Source organism: Pollachius pollachius (assembly GCF_949987615.1).
Source record: "Pollachius pollachius genome assembly, chromosome: 11".
Classification (NCBI taxonomy): Eukaryota; Metazoa; Chordata; class Actinopteri; order Gadiformes; family Gadidae; genus Pollachius; species Pollachius pollachius.
In genome coordinates, this window is record NC_136944.1 from 4,234,093 (window position 1) to 4,253,944 (window position 19,852).

Below are 19,852 nucleotides of genomic sequence, written 5' to 3' on the forward strand. Positions count from 1 at the left end.
TTGGTTTAGTCTCTTCCCTCTCTTCTCTTCCTCTCTCTCTTCCCTCTCCCTCTCTCTCTTCTCTCCCTTTCTCTCTCCCTTTCTCTCTCTCTACCTCTTCCTCTCTCTCTTCTCTCCCTCTCTCTCCCTTTTTCTTTCTCTCTCCCTTTCTCCCTCTCTCTCCCTCTTCCTCTCGCTCTCTTCTCTCCCACTCCCTCTTACTACTCTCTCTCTCCCTTTCCCTCTCTCTATCCCTCTTCCTCTCTCTCTTCCCTCCCGCTCCCTCTCTCTCTCCCATCTCTCTCTTACTCCTCTCTCTCTCTCTCTCTCTCTCTCTTGACGAGGGTTAGGGTTAGGAAGAGAACAACCCCTCGGACACCGGACTAATCCAAGGATCCCCAACTGATCTGGGATCTGTGATCGATCCCTGATGTCTGCTGTGAACTGTAGGCGTCAGCTGGATGCTCCCCAACCCCATCTGCTCCTTAATGAATCATGCGCTTGTTATATGATAGTATGGAACAGTTATAATAAATATATAAATAAATAGGTAATTAAATCATAAACTTAGAGTCTGGTACTGAGCTTTCCCCAGGTAGCCCTCTGTGCTTAGTGAAACGTGCTGGATTCATTAACCACTGATATTCATCATCATCATCTGGAACATGTAAATCACCTTCACGGTAATGGCTCAGGTCTGTTTACCTTTCATTGATCAAATCCATCAATCTATTGATCCCGATAGCAGCTGTGGGCATGGCGAATTGACGCCCAAAACTTAACCCAACTCCTAGACACACGACGTAGCTTTCTCTGAACCTCACGAGAACCTCTTCCTCATTCATATTTGTCGTCTCTTTAGTGGCGCATGAACATCAACGTGGTCGGGCGCAGCTGTTATGAATGGCTCTGCTTTGTTTAATATCACCGTACTCTCCTCCCCGTGGCTCCGGGGCCGGCGTCGGCCTACCTACCGGGCCCCTGTTCTCCTTAATAGAGCTTTCAATCACAGCTTCTGACACCAGCCCCGAGAAAGTGCTTAGCTAGTGCCTGCCTCTTCCTCCTGCCCCTGCGCTAATTGCTTGTGAGACAGAGTCGAAGAGTGGAGAGAGAGGAGAGGACAGGAGAGGAGAGGAGAGGAGAGGAGAGGAGAGGAGAGGAGAGAGGAGAGGAGAGAGAAAAGAGGAGGATAGGAGAGAAGGAAGAGGAGAGAGGAGAGAGGAGAGGAGAGGAGGATGAAGGGGAGAGGAGGAGGGGAGAGGAGGTAGCCGATCCCAGCTCAACTCTTCAACACCTGGGCCGGGCTGGCGCCCCACCCTCCCCCCGCTCTGACACTACAGGTACGGAGGGAGGATAGTGCTAATCTATCAGGCTGTTCTCAATCTGTCAGCGGAGAGCGGCTCTACGCAGCCGCTGGCCAGCGCTGTGTGTGGGTGCGGTGTGTGGTAGGGCGGGTGGGCGGTGTGTGTGAGCCTGATGTGTTGGTGTGGTGTGTGTGTTTGTGTACGATGTGTCTGTTTGTGTGTAAAGCGAGGCCCTGCGTGTGTTAGTGCGGTCTGTTTGTGCTACAGTGCGTGTATGTGTGTGTGTGTTGTGTGTGCGCTCGGTGTGTGTGTGTGTGTGTGTGTGTGTGTGTGTGTGTGTGCGGGGGCATTGCGTGCAGGTGTGCTAATCCGAGGCTGTGTTTACTGCTGAGGGAGGAGAAATGTTGTTGACGGAGAATAGATAAACAGTAGATCAACATATGGGAGGGGGGGGGAGGGGGAGAGAGAGAGGGCGTGGGAAGAGGGAGATGGATGAGGAAGAGAGGGAGGGATGAGGAAGAGGGGGAGGGAGGGAGAAAGTGGACGGAGGAAGAAAGAGGAGAGAAGAAAAAGAAGAGGAGGGGAGATACGGAAGAGATGATGAAGAAGGGGGAGGGTGATGTAAGGAGAGAGCAGAAAGAACGGGAGGGAATATTGAGGGGGAGATAAGGTAGAGATGGGGAGGGAAATATCAGGGAAATCAGAGAGAGAGAGACGAAGCGTTAATGTTGAGAGACAGAAAGAGAAAGAGAGGCAGAGAAGGAGAGAGATGAAGAGAGAGAGAGAGTGGTAGAGAGAGAGGATGGAGAGAGAGATGGAGAAAAAGAATGTGATTAGGATTAGAAAGACAAAGTAGAAGCGAGAGAGAAAGAGCCAGAGAGAGAGGGGCAGAGACAGGGAGAGAGAGATGGAGACGTAACCGGACATAACTAGGGGAATGCGCAACGCGTCCACAGTTACCAACAAGACACTGACTGCAGTGTGAGCCGAAGAGGCCCTCTCCTCCCCCCCCCCCCTGTGAGCAGTGCTCCTTGGAACCCCTTAAAGATACTGGTCCTACAACGCTGCCCCCATCATGTCTACTGGGATCGCCCTCAAGGCACCAGTTCACACTGGTTCAAGAGGGAGATCTTGTCCTTGGTTTATAGTGGTTTAAGGTCGGGGTTTGAGGTCTGGAGGTCCACCGCTGCGACATGTGGCTCAGGAGGTAGAGCGGGGTGGCTGGCGACCAGAAGGTTGCTGGTTCGGGGTGTACCTGGGCAAGACACCTCACCCTTACTGCGCCCGACTAGCTGGCTGTCGCCTTGCATGGTCGACACCGCCGTCGGTGTGTGAAAGTGTGCATGAATGGCCACTGGATAGAAAAGCGCGGATCAGTACATCCACCAGTACATTCACCATTGAACTGAATGTGGTCGAACACAGCAGAGCTTAGTGGATGCATGTTGACTCTACTGAATACTCCATGCAGCTCTGTAAGAGGGGACCATTATTCAGCTTCCCCTTGGATAACGTCGACATATGTGGCTTACATCAACCCGATGATACGCACATAACACAGACGTTAATAATGCAGAAGCAGAGAGTTCTCACATGAACACCTTTCGTCCTCCACCCCTGAACTTTAAAGAAGTAAGCAGCTAATGAAGATCTAAAACACACCAGTCCAGCGCGGTGTGTTCCTGTTGGTTTATCTCTTATCGCTGCATTAGCATAAGCCCCTGTGCGTCAGCACTGCCCCTCCCTCCCTCTCTCCCCCCCACCCCACCCCCCACGGACCCACACGTCTGAATCCTAATCAGCCAGGGGGGACACATTTGTTCTCCGCTCTCTCTCTCTATCTCCTCCAACCTCCCTGTCCCCACCCCCCTCCTCTCAGCGTCTTCCCTATCTCCCCTTTCTCCCCCACCCTCACTCCCCCCCTACCTCTCTACTGTCTCCCCTCCACTCTCAACTTCACCTCCCCCTGAACCTCTCTTCTCCTTAACGCTCAACTCCTCTGTCTTTATCTCCTCACTCCCCCTCTCCCTCTCTCACCTCACCCTCTCTCTCCCCCAACTCCCCTTCCTCCCCTTCATCTGTCACCCTCCTCCCTCCATATCTCCCCTCTTTCTCTCCCTCCTCCCTATCTCCCTTCTCTCCCCCCTCCCTCCCCCTCTCTCAATCCCATCTCCCCTCCCTACCCTCTCCCTCCCATCTCCCCTTCTTCCCCTCGATTGGTCCCCCTCCTCTCTCCCTATCTCTCCTCTCTTATCGCCCTCTCCCTCTCTCCCTCCCCCCTCCCTCCCATCTCCCCCTCTTCCCCTCCATCTGTCCCCCTCCCTCCCTATCGCCGCTCTCCCCCCTCTCTCTCCCTCCTCTCCCCTCTCTCTCTCCCTCCTCTCCCCCCTCTCTCTCTCTCCTCTCCCCTCTCTCTCCCTCCTCTCCCCGCCTCTCTCTCCCTCCTCTCCCCGCCTCTCTCTCCCTCCGACCTCATTATCGCCCTACCTTTCTCCCTCCCTTCCTCCCCCCCTCCCTCCCCCCTCCTCCCGTGTTTGTATAAAGGGACGGTGCCCAGAACTCACCTTACAGTGTGAATGGCTGATGAGTTCCCCGATCCATTTCATTAAGCTGGGAGCGTGTGGAGCCATCAGGGGGAACGCCACCAGGAACACCACCAGGGGGAACACCATCAGGAGGAACACCATCAGGGGCAACACCATCAGGAACTCCATCAGGAGGAACACCATCAGGGGGAACACCTTCAGGGGGAACACCAGGGGGAACACCATCAGGAACACCACCAGGGGGAACACCATCAGGAACACCACCAGGGGGAACACCATCAGGAACACCACCATGGGGGCCACCATCAGGAACACCACCAGGGGGAACACCATCAGGGGCAACACAATCAGGAACTCCATCAGGAGGGACACCATCAGGAGAACACCATCAGGAGAACACCATCAGGAGAACACCATCAGGGGGAACAACATCAGAAGAACAGCATCAGGAACACCATCAGGAGAACATCATCAGGGGCAACACTTAGGCTCACGTGTTCAAACTGCACACATCCGTTGACGGATGAAGGCGGGCGTGTCTGAGGTATGGGTCATGCCATCTGATTGGCCGACGGATCCTTCGCTGAAAAGTTGAGCATTTCTCAACTTTTTGACGGCGGCAATGGAGCCGGCAGAACGGACGGACCCATGATGCATTTCGAGAGCGCCCCGTGCAGAGTCAATGAGATCCGTCGACGGACGTGCGCAGTGTGACCGCGGCGCCAGCGGCGGGGCGGTAGGGAGGAGGCGATCAGGGGGAACACTCAGCGGCCACCGGGAGGAGCACCGTTCATCACTCTGTATACGCCCCACTGCGCCTCCTCCTCCACCCCCTGGTAGACAACCAACCCTGGCTGCAAGCAGAGGAGGAGGTGGTGGTGGAGGAGGAGGAGGAGGAGGAGGAGGAGGAGGAGGTGGAGGGGGAGGAGGAGGTGAGGGTGGTGATCGAGTTGCTGGTGGAGGTAGTTATGTAAAAGCTGGGTGGAGGTTTAGCCACTAATCCCCAACCTCCCCTCCCCTGAGCCTGGTCCTGATGGGGGGCTTCAAATAATTGAACCCAGTGAATATTATAATCTACATGGCTGTCTGTCTCCAGACAGGTGGAGGAGACCATTTATCTTCCTCAACACTATCATCCAGAGAGTTTACAGTGAATTCGGATACAGGTCATCAATACTTAATCTATATAATTTATACATTGTGCTATTATGTAGTGTACTGCATTATCAATGACATTTAACAAGGAATCTAGGAAACAGGGAATCTTTTGCATGATAATGCATGCTTAACAACATGAGAAAGACAACGATATTCTCCCCTTGATTCTCTTGTCTATTGTAGGGACCTACAAAAAGACAGTTAAATGAATACTAATTTATTTATTTCATATGCGGATAAATACCGTTTAATGAATAAATAGTATGTTTCATTTAATTTATGAATAAAGAGAAATAAACTGCATGACCGTTACTCCTTTGTTTTGTGGTGGCTTGTTAGGTATTTTCAATGTGGTTAAGCGAAGTAACGTAAGCTAATACGATTTATGTACTGCTGCACTCTTAACCAATCAGAGACAGGCTTGTTAAAAAGCACGAACTCGAGCATGAGGTCGAGGAGGTCATGCGTTCAACAAGTGCGGGAGCTTAACGAAAAAGTGATATTTGTAGACTGAATACTTAGTATTTGATACTAGTATTTTATTGAGTGTTGGCACGGGTAACCTCTGGCAGAGAAACGTTGTGTGCCACTGGAAGTTCGTGACTTTCTACTCCACCGGAGAGGAAAAGACTTTGGCGGCGTTGGTTAGCTGCTGCGGCTAACCAAGGAGGGACTCTGCTACCGGACCTGCGTTGCACACTGGATTACCAATTTTTTTTACATCTCGCCTTCATCGTTTGGTTGTTAACCAAGCTTGTCGACTCAGCTCGTTGACTCTGCCGTGCTGCTCGTTCATTCCTGTGGATACGTGAGTAACGGAGGACGGAGGGTGTCGTTGCTCCTTAAAGCAACTAAGGATTGGTTTTCTCCATGTGCACCAACTTATGGGCCCCAACGGTTAGAAACCCAAGCGCTTGGTAGTAGATACATTTAAAAAGGTCGAACCGGTTCACCGCAGGCAAATCAGTTCATGTTATTTGTGTTCATATGTTATTGTGGTTTAAAATACAATTCCATTTTACGTGCAGTTTGTTATTTTGTTCAAGGGTTTTCTAGTGAATGAGTACTGACTTTGATATAGCACAAATAAATGTATATTTGTTCTATCTTTATTTGTTTGTCCTGGACAGTTCATTTAATAGCATCTATTGGTAAACAGGAGATTTAGCTAATTCAATATCAACTGCTAAGCATTCAGGATCCTGTTCGTTAACACATTTATATAGTAACCTTAAATAATAATTACACTTCCAGCGCCAGGAAGGGGTTACACTATCATCTCTTTAAAACAGGTGTATTTAAAAGACCAACAGACTGTAGACCGCTATAATGGAAAATGACTACCGGCAAATGTACTCTTTCAAATCCATTTAGAATCAACAGATGCCTTTAAATCTCAAGAGGTTTCTTGTCTGATGTGTCTACTATGTTTCCGTCGACTCCTGTCCTTTACTTGTCTTGTTCAGACACGGCGAGGTTAACTCGTACTCTGAGTCAGTCTGCTGTACGTCCATACGCTACGAGGGCTGCAGTATTTATGAAGAGGGTGAAACTCTGATCAGGAGCAAAGTCTCAGAGAGTCGCTCAGAGGGAATTCCTGCTTCTTGTTCTCCCGTCCTGCAGAGAACAGACCTTTGTTTCTGCCGTCGGTGTGGTGCTTAGAGCGGTCAGGTGGTTGTGCGTTTGTCGGCAAGACCACGACACACATGGATCCGAGCGTTAAGTATAAATGACGTATTATGTATTATTATGAAGTATTAATAGCCTGTATCTGAATTAACTAGCTGGGGAGGAGAAATGGTCTCCTGCATCTGTATGGAGACAGACAGCGATGTAGGTTTTAATCTTCACTGGGTTTAAATATGCTCGTGGGTAAAGTTAGCAGGGAGTCCGAGGGCGTCCCGGTACAGACAGGGAAAGCAGACAGACCCCGTCTGCCATCAGCGGACCGGCCCCTCATCAATCGCCGGGTTAACCCCGTGTGTGTTGGTCCCGTTGATGTAGTCGCCCCGCTGGCTTTAATGGGATTCATTCACTGGCTGTCGGCCGTGATGCATGGGCACACCGGGGCCCCGCTGCACGCCGCCGCGCTCCACAGACGCCGCGGTAATGACGGCTTGTTAAACGACGCTAATGAAACCGTCTGCGCTGACAAACGGGCCACAGCCTCGCCGAGGAGCCCTCCCTCTGCTGGAGTGATACCGGGGCGGGGCTGACTCACTCCTTCCAGCGGTTTCTTCTTCTTCTTCTTCCAGTGGTTAGTGGTGGGCTTCAGGTCAAAAAGTTCTGTGTTTGTAGAGAGCCAGGCCTCCTCACCCCTACTCGCTTCGTTATGATATCTGAACCAGATACCAGCATGAGGCCAAAGCTCACCTTAAGACAGAGCTCTCCTTAAGGCTCACCTTAAGGAACAGCTCACCTCAAGGGCCGGCTAATGGGGTTCGGAGGTATCTGCAATCTTATTCCAGCCGTGGGTTGCAGCGATCACAACCGCAAGGGAAGATAGAGTAATTCTTTAATCTTGACTTGCCGCAAACAGCACCACCAAACAGAAAGGCCAACCTCACCATAACAACGTCAGGTACAATGTCACTTTCTAAAGTTACGTTTACCTGGGTTTGTATGGGGAAACATTGAGTCTGCGGTCGGTCGGTTGATTGTTGGTGGGCCCGCCCCTCATCACCACGCGGTGCTGATGAGGACATTGATCGTGGTGTTGTGGTGTCTCTCTCTGCCTCAGGTGGAGCCCTTCCTCCCCTACGAGTTCTCCTGTGAGGGAATGCTGGAGAGACTGCACGCCTACATCCACAACCAGGTGGGTCTGTGTTTAGACCTAGGGACCAGGGGACGGGTGTGTGTGTGTGTCTGTGTCTGAGTGTGTGTGTTTGTGTGTTTCGAATCTGCCTTGAGTGAGGCCTTGAGAACAACTTGAAGGTGAGCTAAACGGTTGACCTTTTAAAGAAAAATAAAACTCTTTCAGCTGAATTACCGTTATGAATGGAGTCTGCGTTCACCTCCAACCTAAATTTGTCGGAACTGTTTCAGCCGGTCCAACGGCGCGTGTGTGTGTGTGTGTGTGTGTGTGTGTGTGTGTGTGTGTGTGTGTGTGTGTGTGTGTGTGTGTGTGTGTGTGTGTGGCATGGTGCAAATTAGATTATCTGCGTTGAGGGGTTGGAGAGATGGAGGAGAGGAGGAGTGGAGGGGTGGAGGAGAGGAGGGGTAGAGAGATGGAGAGATAGAGTACAGCTCTGGTTATTGCTTGTGGGGCATGGAAGCATCTTAATAAACAGGTTCCTGCACCCGGGGGGGGGGGGGGGGGGGGGCTCAGATGATATTATCAGCTCCTTATGAATAGGATCTGGACCCCCCCCTGTGTGTGTGTGTGTGTGCGTATGGGGCAGACCAGTGCTCTCTCAGGTCCTCATTCTGCCTCCTAATCTCACCCGGTCCCTCATGTCGTTTCCGTGGTGATGGACTCACTGGACCCTTCTGAATAACCCTAGTTATCTCTCCCTGTCAGCCAGGGTCTGGCTCATCTTCTGTCCTGCAGACAGACAGACAGCCAGACAGCCAGACAGACAGACAGACAGACAGACAGGGTGGTTCTGAAGCTGTGATGATCAGGGGGCCGTTGATAGGATGTTTGATTCCTAGCCGAAAGTCCTTGGTTCGAGTCCCTTCCCCCCATGTCTACAGCCGCAGCTTTTCATTCAAGCTATTATTTTTCCTTTTTATACTTTAATTCACTTTCCTCTTTCAAGTGATTAGGTGAAACTCAAACGCCTTCAAACTCCTTGGGTTTGAAGGCTGCTGTTCAACAACAATAATGTTTTATATGTTGGATTAATATAGTGCTTTAAGAAGCCCTCAGACACTTTTGAATGGCAGTTAAAGAAATTCAAAACCAACCATATTAATTAAATAAGCTTTAGTCTCCTCCTCACAGGATCTGTAACTTTATTAGCCGATTAAATTAACACACCAGGAGTCAGTCTCCGAATAGCTACTATACGGTATATGTACTATGCTTTATTATACTAAAGATATAATGCTACATATACTTTTGCTAAACATGTATACTGTACCATATTATACTCTACCATATAAACTATACTACACATACTAAATCTTACAATGTATACTGTACCATACTATACTGTACCATATCATACAATGCTATACTATTATACACATAAAATATCAACCCTTTATTCTATACCATATACGATACTACAAATAAAATATCATATCATGGTATACTATAATACACATGCTTTATCATATCATGACTACACTACCAATGCTATATCATACTGCACCACCCAGTACACATCCCTATGCTGTGTCTCCTGACCACACCTTCTCTTCTCATGCAGGACTTCTGCTCTCCTGAGGCACCCTTCCCCCCACCCAACTCCTCCAGGCCTCCACCACCCCCATCATCAGCATCATCAGCATCCTCAGCAGCATCAGCAGCAGGTGGAGGTGGGGGAGGTGGAAGAGGTGGAGGAGTTGGAGGTGGTAGAGGAGGAGGTGGAGGAGCTGGAGGAGGAGGTGGTGGAGGAGGTGTTCTGAGCCCGTTGGTCCGGCTGCAGAACTCCAGCCTGCTGGCGTGGAGCCCTGCTGCCACTGTTACCACCGTCACCAACAGCACCACCTCCACCTCCACCTCCGCCCCTCCTCGGTCATGGCCGCCGCTGAGCGCCCTGCGTGCGCTGGCGTCGCGGGGCGGCGAGTCCTGTGTGGACGCGTGCCGCAGCGCTGGGCTGGTCTGCGAGCCGGCCTTCTACCGCTTCATCAACAACCAGGACGCCTTCACCAAGTAAGGAGAACGCTCACCGCCACGCACGCACGCCACGCACGCACGCACGCCACGCATGCCGCACTCACGCACGCAGGCTAGCTATGCGCGGTTGGTGGCTGCAGCCGCGGACTCCGCAGCTAAACCGCAGATCGGATGACGTGACAAAAAATTATATTTTAATTAAATACAGGCGGTCAATCAAATAACAAAAATTGAAATTCATTGTTAAATACACACACACACGCACGCACGCACGCACGCACACACACACTCCCCAAAGGAAAAAAAAAGTTTAAATTAAGTGACGAGTCGTTCCATTCCATCCATTCCATGTCGGCTTGAGTCTGCGTTTCTTTAAGGCTTTCTTTTTTTTGCAAAGAATAAAGTGCAATACAATGGGCCTTAGCCTATATAGTAGGCTAAATACAACCGGCGGGCGGGTGCGGTTTTGAAAATGGTTAAAAAAAGTTGGTGCGAATGGATGGCGGACGGATGATGCGTTTGTGATGCGGTTGCGGATAAAATTATAGCCCATCTGCGCATCTCTAACGCACACATACGCACGCTCTTGCACACGAACACACACACACACACATACGTATACCCATTCATGCACACATACATGCACACACACACACACACATTAACCTTTAAATGCACACACACACACACACACACACACACACACACACACACACACACACACACACACACACACACACACACACATAAACCTTTAAATGCACACACACACACACACACATAAACCTTTAAATGCACACACACACACACACACACACACACACATAAACCCATTCATGCACACAAACACACACACACAGACACAAATTAACCCATTCATGTGCAAACACAAGCATGCTTGCAAGCACACACACCTCAGATCTCTCTAATACTAGACATGGTGAACAGTGTCTGTTCGATAACCTGTCACTATTCACCTTTATCTCCCAGATAAAGGTCTTATCATCATTTCACTCAGAGACCTTGATGAGAACTAATTTGCTGAGTCGTTTGGGTCAATATTGGATTTAGTCATGTCAATATTAACCATTTTATCCGTCGCATCACTTTCATCTTGAATCATTTCATTAGTGTTATTTAACTTAATACTTCATCTGGCCATGACAGATAAAGTCGCCGAGATGGGTGACATAACTGAATTATAGCTAAATAAAGTAGCTCTAATTGAAGTGTAAAACAATGAAGGGGCTCTGACTGTAACTGTGCAAAGAAGTTGAGATAAAGAGTGTCAGGAGAAGATAAATGGCTACTTCCATCTACCATCACTGCCCTTTTATTTCATAAACTCCCAGTGGGCCTCCACTTTTAAAAGAGCTGATCTTTCAAAAACATAAACCCACAATGTTCTGCTCTCTCCCAGAAGTTTAGGTCACGGTTCGCTCTATCCTCTCTCCAACACAGTGGAGCCATAACTTTATTGGTCTGTGACCCAATTCTTTGTGTCTGAAAATGTTTGCAGCTCCATATGTTGTGTGTCAAACCCTTCCACACACGCTTTTAACACAACCAACTTCTGAAACAGCAATATACTGATGAACAGACACACATCCAAACACACCAGTCGTTTGCTCATGGCTATGATTCACACCACGTATGTAGTGTTGTCTCTACAGGGACTTCTATGAGATCTCTAAAACATTAGAAATATTTTTTCGACCCAAGCCAGAGCATCTTATATCCTCCCATGACCCAATACGCAAATCAGGCTTCCCCTAGTGGAGCCCCGACGCAAAGGTTGGGCACCACTGCTCTGGAATACATTTAATGAGTCTGGTCAGCTTTTACAATCATCCCTCCCAGTCCCCCACCTACAAGATAAAAATACAAATATTTAACCAATCAAAGGAAACTATATTCTGCACACTTTTTCTGCAAATGCCTGTCTTACCAAGATCCAGAAAAGTTCATCATTGTGCTTCCAGAAGGGGAGTTCACTGGGTGAGCAAGTATTAGAAACTAATGTTACAGTAGTGTATTGGTGAAAGTGAGGCACCGTTTTGAGGGATCACCGCTCAGTAAAGTGCTATATAAATGAGTCACGTGTTAGTGAGACATGGTTCTGACCTCTCTTCTCCCATCTCCCTCTCTCCTCTCCCCTCCCCTCTCCCTTCCCCTCTCTCTTCTCCCCTCTCCCTTCTTCCTCATCTCCCTTCTCCCCTCCCCCCTCTCCTCTCCCCCTCCTCTATCCCCTCGCCCCTCTCCTCCCCCCTCTCACCTCTCTCCCCCTCCTTTCCCCTCCTCATCCCTCACCCCTCCTGTCCCCCCCCACTCCCCTCTCTCCCCTCTTCCCTCTCCCCCCTCTCCCCCTCTCCCCCCCCTCCCTTCCCCAGGTTGGACCTGGTGTGTGAGGCCATGGAGGTGGAGAGGAACCACCTGTTCCCGGCCTTCTCCTCAGAGAGCCACGAGTGCAGCCTGCAGACAGAGCCGCTCCTCTTCAGCTGCTCCGGCGCCGCCGCCCAGTACCGCCGCCTCTGCCCATGTAGGGACTTCCGCCCGGGTCAGGTGGCGCTCTGCCGGGACTGCCTATGACCCCGGCGCCGCCCGGGGCCGGATGGGAGGGGGGCCGGCCCGTGGGTCGCCCTGCTGGGAGGGGTCTGTCTCTGGATCAAGAGGACCAGGGGAGAGACATTCTAACTCCTGGTGGGAGGGGCCTGTGCCTTGCTGGGAGGGGCTTCTCTACTCCTAGTGGGAGGAGCTTTTCCACTATCCCTTGATGGGAGGGGCCTGTGCCTTGCTTGGAGGGGTTTCTGGACGATCTCTTGGTGGGAGGGGCCTGTGCCTTGCTGGGAGGGGCCTCTGGACTATCACTTGGTGGGAGGGGCTTCTCAACTCCTGGTGGGAGGGGCTTACCTTCTATATCATGGTGGGAGGAGCCTGTCCAGCTCAACATGGGAGGGGAGATGGACAGGCCTCAGTACTCCTGGTGGGAGGGGCATGTAATGTAGTGGGCGAAGCTTACCTACCTGGTGGGGGGAGCTGTAGTCGTTGAGATCTTCCACGGACCAGACGACACGTACACTGAACTGAACTGAAACTACAAAAATGGCCGCCGCCTTTACCGTGGCAACATGTCTCAGGGAAGCGCATGAACACCCTCTCTTGTTTTGTGACGAGGCTGCTCTACTTGTGGTTGACACGTCTAAATGTTCTGCACTGAATGACACTTGTGAAGTTTAACGACAAATTAAACTATGCCAAATGTATCGCAGAAGCTAAGCGGGAGAACGAGGAGAGGCAGGAAAGATCTTCTGCTCCATCCGTGGTCACTGGATGTCCGTACTCGTCGTCGTGTCGTTTGGATATTTGTACTTGATGCACCCCAAGCCCGTATGTAGAGATGTACTATTTTCTGCGTGCTGTAACCAGTATATTTGTATATAAATTGTTGTTTTAATAAAAAGGCAAGTGTAAGACTAGTGGCTCTTGGATCTGTTGATCCAGAGAAACCACGCTCTGTTTGTTCCGGCATATGGCTCAGGAGGTAGAGTGTGTTGGCTGGTAACTGGAAGGTTGCTAGTTCGATTCCTGGCCTGGTCGAGGTGTCCTCTTACTGCTCCTGAAGAGCTGGCTGTGACCTTGCATGGCTGACACAGCCTTTGATGTGTGAGTGTTAGGCAGTATTATAGAGGGCTTGGAGTGGCCACTGGTTAGAAAAGCGCTGTATAAATTCAGTTCATTTACTAGCATCTCATATTCTTGTTTGTTGATCCAGAAAAAGGCATGCTTTGTTTGTTGCTCATGAGGAAACATAAAGAGAGACTTTAAGAGTGAGCTGTGATGTGTCACAACATTACGACAACCATCGCCAGAAAAGAAGAGATCTCTGCTACAAGATGTGATTTCTTGCCTATTTAGCAGAGTTTCGAAAAGAAATAAGATGGAATAGGCCATCCAACCATGGATAGATTTATTGTCTAACCCCTAACTTAATGACCTGTCTCTGTGTTCACTTTCCAACCCCTACCTGCTTCTGAAAGACCTGGTTATATTAACTGTCTAATCCCTACCTTCTCCTTATTGACCTGTCTCTGTATTCACTGTCCAAACCCTACCTGCTCCTCAATGACCATCTATTTTCACTGTCTAACCCCTACCTGCTCCTTAATGACCTGTCTCTGTGTTCACTGTCCAACCCCTACCTGCTGCTTAATGACCTGCCATGTATTCACTGTCCAATCCTACCTGCTCCTTAATGACCTGTCTGTGTATTCACTGTCCAACCCTACCTGCTCCTCAATGACCTGTCTATATTCACTGTCCAACCCTACCTGCTGCTTAATGACCTGCCCTGTATTCACTGTCCAACCCCTACCTGCTCCTTAATGACCTGTCTCTATGTTCACTGCTAACCATTGAGGGGTGAGGCCATTAAGGAGTAGGTAGGGGTACGCCCTATGGATATACAGTATAATAGGTACTCCTTAATGGCCTATCTCTGTGTTCGCTGTCTAACCCCTACCTGCTCCTTAATGGCTTACTTTAAATAACTGGACCCCACCACCATCAGCAGTTCAACCTGACCCTCCCTTCATCTCCTCTGTCCTGACTCATAAGTGAAGGCATGCTGTTCTGGCTCTCCTCTCAGCAGGGAGCCCCACCCTCCCGCTGGGATAAGGGGGAGCAGGTGACAGCCACATCGCTGGAGGTCTGCCCGCGGATGGCCAGGAAACGTAGAGACTGGGGACTGCTGTGTCACGTCGCGGTCAGCGCCGCATCGCCTGGTCGTTTTAACGTGCTCCGCGGCACACTCATGAGACGTTTCCTGTATGTTGAGAACATTGTGCTAAGAATGGATAATGGTTGGTGAGGGATTATTATGTGTTTCCCAGTGCCATGCTGAGTTCTTTGCACCCTTCAGTGCTGCAACAACCAGAACCGAAAAAAAAAATATATATATAAAATATATATATATAAATTTATATATATATATATACAGTATATATATACAGTGTAAATAGCTATATATCAGACAACGTGTTGATACTGGAATACAACAGCGACCTTTGAAAAAGCCTTCAAACAAAGAAGTGTTGCCGATTCATTTGTGGAGATTATTAATTTATTTATTCCATCATTGTTCGATTTTCCCTTGACCTCATTTCCTATCTCAGCCCTCTCTCAGAGAGAGAGAGGGACAGAGAGAGAGGGTTTTGTTTTTGAAACGCATACAGCTAATCCTATAAGATAAGAAGAAAGAAATATATATATATTTAACATATTCTTATTTCTGTTCTACTGTGTACGATTCAAGCCTTTGTTGCATCTCAGATTCCAGATCTCACTCTGAGATTGAACTCCAGGTGAGGCTGTGATGAAAGGTGTGATGGTAGCGGCTCACAAGTTGCGCCGTGTTCTGGAGGTAATACAGTGAGACCGGAGATCGATTGCGCTGGCATCTCCGTCTGCAGATATTAAAACACACTCTCCCTCTTCTCACTCTCAGCTACACTCAGAAACAGCTCCTGATAGATTTCTGCACTTGAAGATGAGAAAATTATGCGAAGCAGAGAAGCAGTTTGTTATGGGGTTGTGCGGCCGTGTTTAATACCGTTTTCATACATCTTCTTGTGAAATGTTTGAATCCCATCTATTTGATGAAAAGATGTAAAACATAAATACGGAGCATACAAAGGTAAGGGTAAAGCTGTATGGATGCGGTCCTCCCTGCTTCTCCTTGTTTGGTAGATTCCTGCCACGGTGTTAATCACTCGATGTTCCAGACCGCCTCGTGCTGGGAGCCCCCGTGGATTTTCCTGCCCCGCACCGGCGGATAGCTTCTACATTCTCATTTTCACGTCATCAAAGCCCAAACAACAGATATTCCTCAGATATTATGCAGTACTCCTCTGTCTCCCCTGCTTGAAAACACGCTTATGATCAAATGAAACACATTTATAGGATTATTCAGTTTTTAAGATGAAGCCATCCGGCGTCCCGCTGGGATCCCTGCTGGGTCTCATGCAGTTCACTTCAGGTCGACCGGTTTGTGGCCCTGGTTGTTAGTTTACTTGTATTTCTGACTGTGCTTCCCAGGTCGGCTTAGCTCAGGAGGTAGAGTGGGTTGGCTTGTAACCGGAAGGTTGCGAGTACAATCCTTGGCTTCTCCTAGAGTGTTGAGGTGACCCTGAGCAAGACACCTAACCCTTACTGCTCCCAACGAGCTGGCTGTCGCCTTGCATGGCTGACACCGCCGACGGTGTGTAAGTCATTCTGTCCTAGCATTTTCTTTATGAGATGTTGTGTCAGGGATAGATGAGACTTCTGAATACGAAAAGCACATTATAGTTGGAGAAGAATGTAGCTATTGAATGTCTCCTCTATGGCGGATTGAGCCCAGAACACAGTTCCACACCTGTAAACGCAGTTTCATCCCCTCCATGCAATGCGGTGGTCCACACATCATGAGGGAGATGTTGATGTAAAGGAGTTGTTATGGTATAGATAAGGAGGTCACTGCTTCCCTCTGACCAGTTCAGCCTAAGCAAAAGGTAGAAAAAAAGGGTCAGGGTTATGAAACCAGTTAACAGATGGGGAGGCTATATAATAAAACATAGAAATCAAAGCCTAAATAATTAAAACTAATCAACAGAAGGATTTCCCATCACAATTCTCCGCTATTGATTAACCCGTTTCCTGGCCTCCACCTGGCAAAACCAGTCCTTTCAGACCGGTGAAGATTTATTTCTCCACTGGTCCGATGCGATCGACAGAGTAATTTTTTCATCAAGAGAACCTTCCATTCCTCCAGTTGCTCTCAGAAAGCGAACTGTTGCGTGGGAAGTTTGCTGTAACGTGCCGACATGCGATTAATCATTCCAACCGGCAGGCCAGACCTGTGCTATTCTTAACTTCTGTCTTCCTCTCGTTTTTCATGATTTCCTGAATCAAACGACCCTGTTCAACCACACCGAGATGAAGAGGAAATACACTGCACCTCCTCCTCCACCACCTCCTCCTCCTCCTTCCAGAACATCGTTCCCACCGCAGTGCCTTAAAGCGTGGCCTTGTGTGCCGATAGATTTTGTTTTGATTTGATTCATATCCCTGACGTCGGTGACAGCAGCGGCAGTCTGTGAGTGGATCTTTTTTTTAACTAACTTTTCTCTTGAGGGAAGTAAGGTCAGCCTGCCCTACTCATTTCATTTAAGGATTTTTGGCTGTATGCATAAAAACTAAATGCGGTGCATACAAAGCATCGTGTAGAGAAGGTAAAGCAGTCCGATGTGGTTCTCCCTGCGGCTCCTCGTTTGGTATATTCCTGCTACGGTGTTAATCACCAGATGTTCCAGACCCCCAGCAGGGCAGGGGGTCCTGGGCTGGGTGCCGCTGCTCTCTGAGAAGACCTGCACTGTGATCTGGGCTTAGGATAACCGCCGACCCTAATGGCTCCAGGCCTCTGGCTTACAGCCGCAAGGCGGTTTATTCTGACAGACGCCATCTGTCTTATGAGGAAGGGGTGTGTGTGTGTGTGTGTGTGTGTGTGTGTGTGTGTGTGTGTGTGTGTGTGTGTGTGTGTGTGTGTGTGTGTGTGTGTGTGTAAGACCTATTTTCATTGTGAGGGTGATGATTGATGATCATTGAAACCAGGGCCATGCCACACTCCACCTATGTGACTTTTATTGGGCTCCTCTGACACAGGACGCAGGGTGCTGGTGTTGAAGCCGGTTTATTGTGAAGTCTGTAGATGATGATACATGGCCTGGTGCTCCATGCTGCCATGCAGGAGATCTCCCTGAGTGTACAGTGAAGGCGGGTTCAACCTGTGCACACTGATTACTCAACGAGCAACAGGTGTGCAGCCTCACCCCGCCCCAGTGTCCAATCAGACTGGGCCAGGTGAGGCTGCTTCAACCAGCCATCCCCCACACACACTCTCATAATCATATAGATACAAAGGTTAATACAATAACATTATTGTGTGTGTGTGCAAGGAGGTGTATATGTGTCAGTGTGTGTGTGTGTGTATGAGTGTGAGTGTGAGTGCATGCGTGTGCATGTGGGAATACATGTCAGTGTGTGTGTGTGTGTGGTTGTGTGTGTGTGTGTGTGTGTGTGTGTGTGTGGTTCACCGCAGTAATAACAGATTACCCGACTGTGATCGCTCTGCTCCTCCTCCTCACACTACTCCTCAAGGCGGGTCACCTCCTCCTCTCGAGGAGGAGATACTCACTGTGACTAATCATGCTCTCCTCACTCCTCCATCCTCCCAACTGTCTTAGCCCTGGTACCTCCTCGCTTCTCCTCTCTACTCCTCCCCTCCTCTCTACTCCCTCTCTCCTCCTCTCATACCTCATCTCCCCTCCTCCTCTCTCCTCCTCTCCTCTCCTCCTGGTTCTCCTCTTTATGTGTTCCGATCTCCTTTCTCCTTTCCGTTCCCCTCCTCTCTCCTCTCTTTCCACCTCTCTCCTTCAGGTGAGTTACCAATTAAAGAGTCTGTAGTAAGTCAATAAGTACTAGTGATAAGGGAGTAGTAATGCAGTCCTTAGTAGATGTAAACATGTACTTTCTAAGCAGATAATGAAAAGTGAGTTAGCTCAAGAGCTGTGAGCACCAGAGAGATGGGGAACAGAGGAGCCTCACTCTCTGGTGGGCTGTGGTTCCCAGCGAGGGCTGAGATGAATCGCAGACACCAACAGCCGTGTGATTAAAACTGTCTGGGAAGAGGAAGACATGGCCCATGTTTTGGCTCCTGGGTTTTCTGGGATGAGAGGAGAAGGAAAGTAAAGAAAGCACAACACAGCTTTCTCAGGAACTGATAACGGGGGAGAGGAAAATCTGTCTGTAAAATCTTCTCTGGGTTTTCTCCGAATTGTGTTAGTTTTATGAGAAATGTGCGGGTGAGGGACAAAGCAAAGATGAAGCTCCTCAGTGATTTTCTCATTAAATGCGGGGCTATGACTCAAAACCATCAAATAATAACGAGGTTTTTAATTCTGACTTTTCTTCCGATGCGGTTCGCTTTGGTGCTATTTGTGAAATCAATTCATGCAATTTTAAATAGCAAAGGTCTAAGCCTGCTCATGATAATTGATCCAGAGACAGACACATAGTGACTCTCGTGTGCTGGGCAGCTAAAACCCCACCTTGCTCCAACTTGGGGGTGGGGGTCTGTCTATCGACCTTACCCCATCAAAACGCATGCCCCATCATAAATAACAGGCTTCCAATAATATATAAATGGATTCTCCTTCGGAGTAGCCTACTTTGCAGTGCTTGGCTGGTTTGAAGCCATCTTTACGGAAATGGGTTTCCAAAGCTTGAAACGCATTAGCCACATGTTTCAGTTATAATAATAACAGATATGTGTTGATTGGCCTGTGGCCCGCAGAACTATAAACGGAGTCATTTGTCTCTCAGAGACCCGGGCATCTGACTGTGCTGCTGTGTTATTGTGGTGTTGGTTGTGCCTCGCTCTTTATCAGCAGTACTTTTCTTACCGTTCCTGCAAACAATACCTCAAGCCCGAAACAAATGAACAGCAGAAAATAACCCGTTAACCTCCACCTCCCCCCACCTCCTCAACTACCTCCACCTCCCCCCTCCTCCACCTCCCCCTCCTCCATCTCCCCCTCCTCCATCTCCCCCACCTTATTGTAGGAGCTCTACAGTTTGCCCAAGGAAACAGCTGTTTACACAGCGGAATATATAGTTCTCTCTCTCGCTCGCTTCTCTCTCTCTCTCTCTCTCTCTCACTCTCTCTCTCTGTCCCCCTCGCGCTCTCTCTCTCAATCTCCCTCTCTCCCTTCCTCTCCTTCTCTCTCTCTCTCTCTCTTTCTCTCTCTCTCACTCAATCTCCCTCTCTCTCCCTTCCTCTCTGTCTCTCTCTCTCGCTCTCTCTCTCTCGCTCTCTCTTTCTGTCCCCCTCGCGCTCTCTCTCTCAATCTCCCTCTCTCCCTTCCTCTCCTTCTCTCTCTCTCTCTCTCTTTCTCTCTCTCTCACTCAATCTCCCTCTCTCTCCCTTCCTCTCTGTCTCTCTCTCTCTCTCTCTCTCTTTCTCTCTCTCTCACTCATCTCCCTCT

General features: G+C 49.3%; 1 protein-coding gene across 1 annotated transcript in view; it reads left to right on the forward strand.

Annotated features, from left to right (window-relative positions):
- Window positions 1–13,195, forward strand: part of LOC307082403 (alpha-1,6-mannosylglycoprotein 6-beta-N-acetylglucosaminyltransferase B-like) — a 91,772-nt gene extending 78,577 nt beyond the window's left edge. The window contains 3 exon segments of the mRNA XM_079745958.1: window positions 7,728–7,802; window positions 9,364–9,809; window positions 12,164–13,195. Coding sequence (XP_079602084.1) covers window positions 7,728–7,802; window positions 9,364–9,809; window positions 12,164–12,362 — 720 coding nt within the window. The 3' untranslated portion in view covers window positions 12,363–13,195.
- The last annotated feature ends 6,657 nt before the right edge of the window (window positions 13,196–19,852 follow it).